Source organism: Dermacentor silvarum, chromosome 5, assembly GCF_013339745.2.
Source record: "Dermacentor silvarum isolate Dsil-2018 chromosome 5, BIME_Dsil_1.4, whole genome shotgun sequence".
In the NCBI taxonomy this organism is placed as follows: Eukaryota; Metazoa; Arthropoda; class Arachnida; order Ixodida; family Ixodidae; genus Dermacentor; species Dermacentor silvarum.
In genome coordinates this window covers 17,556,210-17,560,044 of record NC_051158.1, presented here as the reverse complement: position 1 = coordinate 17,560,044, position 3,835 = coordinate 17,556,210, and the positions used below count along the sequence as shown (strand labels likewise).

At 55.3% G+C, this 3,835-nt stretch overlaps 1 protein-coding gene across 1 annotated transcript; it reads left to right on the top strand.

The window, feature by feature from the left end:
• The first annotated feature begins 422 nt into the window (after nucleotides 1-422).
• LOC125945315 (uncharacterized) lies at nucleotides 423-2,486 on the top strand. Its single transcript, XM_049667087.1, has one exon. The coding sequence runs from the start codon at nucleotides 450-452 to the stop codon at nucleotides 2,484-2,486; it is 2,037 nt and encodes a 678-aa protein (XP_049523044.1). The 5' UTR covers nucleotides 423-449.
• The last annotated feature ends 1,349 nt before the right edge of the window (nucleotides 2,487-3,835 follow it).

Below are 3,835 nucleotides of genomic sequence, written 5' to 3'. Positions count from 1 at the left end.
ATCTAATGGACCCGGCCGGAGGCGATCTCCGAGCACGCCAACAGCTTGAGCGAATCTTCCATCAGTATCCTGGGACACCAGATGAGCTCAAACAAGAGCTCATTAACACCTACATCCGCCCCAAACCGGCAACCACCCTTCCCCCCTATCAGGGCTCGGCCAACCCTGGCCTAGACGCCCCGATCTCTTTAGCGGAGGTCCGTGCAGAACTCAATCGCCTCAAGACCAATTCTGCGGCCGGCCCCGACCGCATTTCTAACACGATGCTTAGGAATCTAGATGACGCGTCTATTCACGCCCTCACCGACTACCTTCAAGAGTGTTGGGCGAGCGGTACCATCCCGCAGGAATGGAAGTGCGCCAAGCTAGTCTTCATCCCCAAGCCGGGAAAACCACCAACCTTGGCCAACATCCGTCCCATCTCTATCACGTCCTGTGTTGGGAAGTTAATGGAACACGTTATCCAGTCCAGACTTCTTCGCTACCTCGAAGACAACCACCTCCTACCAGACACGATGTTCGGTTTCCGTCCTCACTTAGCAGCCCCCGACATAATGCTTCTTCTCCATCACCAGGTAGTCATGCGTCGCACACTAGACACGAAAGTCATCGTCGGCCTCGATGTTGCCAAGGCCTTCGACAATATCCTCCATGAAGCGATTCTTCAACAACTCCAGACTCTCGGCGTCGGACATCGCACGTATGCATACGTCCGAGACTTCCTGACCGACCGCAAGATACAACTCAGCGTCGGCACGGGACATCCCTCCATCATCTCTCCTGGCAACCGCGGCACGCCGCAAGGCTCAGTGCTCTCGCCGCTGCTTTTCAACGTTGCACTGATAGGCCTGCCCAAGCTTCTGGCTGACATTCCCCACCTACACCACAGCGTTTATGCTGACGATCTTACTCTTTGGATCACACACGGCAGTGACGGCGAGATCGAAGAGACTCTCCAGACCGCCATCGATCGGGTCGGAGGCTATCTGGATACAGTTGGCCTCAGCTGCTCGGCGACTAAGTCAGAGTATATAATCATCCCGTCCCCAGGACGACGCCCACCAAAAATACTTCCTGAGATCAACCTCCAGGTGCAAGGAAACCCCATCCCTCGTACAGATCACATCAGGATTCTGGGCCTACACCTACAGGCAAACGGCAGCAACAATATATCGCTCCAACGCATCGACCAGTCGGTGCTACAGATCGGACGTCTTCTCAAGCGAGTCTCCAACAAGCACCGAGGTATGCGAGAGTGCAACCTCCTGCGCCTCGTCCAAGCCTTCATCTGCTCCCGCATCACCTACTCCGCACCTTACTTACGTCTCATCCGCGCCGAAAGCGAACGGCTAGAGGCGTCACTTCGAAAAGCATACAAGACGGCCCTGGGTCTTCCCATGTCAACAGCTACTCACAAGCTTATGGCTCTCGGCATCTCCAACACCATGAGCGAACTGATCGAAGCTACCCTCACCGCCCAATACGAGCGGTTGTCACTCACACACGCTGGCCGCGCGGTACTGCAGCAAGTTGGGATCTCACCAACGAGGGCGGCCCCCAATTATATTGACCTTACACAGGAATATCGTCAAAATCTCCGAATACCTCCCATTCCCAAACGGATGCATCCGGAACACCACGCCGAGAGACGGGCCGATCGTGCACGACAGTTCGAGAAACGCTTCAGTGGACGTCCAGATGTCACGTATACGGACGCCTCTTACCACCCCTCGAAACCAGCGATGGTGGCGGCAGCCCTCGCCCCGCACCGCAGCTGGTACACAGCCTGCAGCATTCGCAACGCAGAAACAGTCACCGCAGCAGAGGAGGTTGCCATTGCGCTTGCGCTAGCTGATCCTATTACCAAAGTCGTCATAAGTGATTCTCAACAGGCGATCCGCAACTACGATGCCGGCCGTATCTCTCGCCCGGCATCACACATTCTGCATTCTACTCCCCCCTCCTCCACATCCCGCTTACTCCTGTGGGCTCCAGCCCATGAATCGCTCAGGGGAAACGTCCAGGTGCATACACTTGCTCGAGATCTTAGCTGCCGAGCCGAGTGTAGGATCCACCGCCCCGATTCCCCTGACACCACTATCTCGCGCGATTCTCTACTCACCACTTACACGGACATCCTCCAGTACTACCGACTCGGGAGATGCATATATCCTCCCGCACACCGTGATCTAACAAGGCGCGAGGCCGTCCAATGGCGCAAACTACAAACAGGTAGCTTCCCACACCCCCTCTTATACAGTAAAATCTTTCCGCAACAAATAACACCTCGGTGCAAACACTGCTCAGCTCCGGCCACTCTCATACACATGGCGTGGACTTGTACGCACGACAACACAGACAAAACAAACACCCCAGAGTCGTGGGAGTCCCTCCTGCGTAGCTCCGAGCCAGCAGACCAACGTCGGCTCATCCAGCGTGCGGTGGAGGCCGCGGAATCCCAAGGGATCCCCGCCGACCTCCTCTAAGCCAGCTCAACCGGTCCTAGGAATGATCCCCTCTTTACGGGTGTAATAAAAAATTCACCTCCACCATCTGTGGATTGTAGGCTGTCGTAAGGCGATGTTTAGTAGAGCAGCTATGCAGAATTTCGTCAATTACCTTTGCAAAGAAACAGCAGCCACGATAGGTAAGAAGCTTGCGCGGAGCCCCCTGTCCAAGAATGACGTCTTTGAGCAGAAAGTGTGCAACGTCGGTAGCGCAGCTACTGGGCATGGTGCGCGTGATGGCATATCTGGTGGCGTAGTCAGTTGTGAATGCAGTCCATTTGTTGCCGGATACGGATGTAGGGAAATGTCCGAGCAAGTCAAGGCCAATGCGGAAGAAGGGCTCCAGTGGAATGTTGACAGGTTGAAGCAGGCCAGCTAGTGGAAGAGCAGCACGTTTGCGGTGCTGACAGCGCTCGCAGGCAGCAACGTATCGGCGCACCCAACGGTACAAGCCAGGTCAAAAGAACCGCTGTCGCACGCGGCCGTAGGTGCGTGAAAGGCCCAGGTGTCCCGCAGTTGGAGCATCATGCAGATGGTGAAGAATGGTGGTGCGCAGGTGTCGGGAATAACTAGCAAGAATTCCGGCCCGTCAGGTTTCATGTTGCGACAGTAAAGACGTCATCGCGTAGGACATACTGGCGCAGAGCAGGGTCGGAACGTGCTGAAGAGAGTTGCTGACTGGTAAGTTTTAGGGCTGCATCCCGACGCTGTTCGGTGCCGATGTCGCGTAAATCAGAGATGGCCAGCACACAGGAATCATGGTCATGGTCAGTGAGGCTAGCAGGTGCCTACGCATGGCGCGAAAGACAATCGGCATCGTGATGTAGCTTGTCCGATTTATAAATTACCTCAAAGGTATATTCCTATGGTCTCAGATACCAGTGACCAAGGCGACCAGTTGGGTCCTTGAGCAATGACAGCCAACAAAGAGCGTGGTGGTCGGTAAGAACAGCGAATGCGCGGCTGTACAAATACGGGCGAAATTTTGCGACAGCCAAAACCAACCCAAAGCACTCGCGCTCTGTGATCGAATAATTCCATTCAGACGTGGAGAGCAGGCAGCTGGCGTATGCAATAACAGTGTGTGGTCATGCTGGTGCTTAGCGAGCACGGCGCCGATTGCATGCCCACTAGCCTCTGCGCGAACCACAGTAGGCGCGGATGGAACTGGTGCTGCCCTCGTCAAAGCAACACACGTGGCGGCTTGCCGTGACAACCGAACATAATCGGAAACCAATATAGGAGGTGAAGTGAGCAAGTTGATCAGCGCCGAGAACGCAGTTGCTTGGTCGAGACCCCACGAGAAGGGCACGTCCTTCTCGAGAAGG

Bases quoted from the DNA above. Each gene is read 5' to 3' on its own strand.
- LOC125945315 (XM_049667087.1), top strand. From the start codon at position 450: ATGGAACACGTTATCCAGTCCAGACTTCTTCGCTACCTCGAAGACAAC.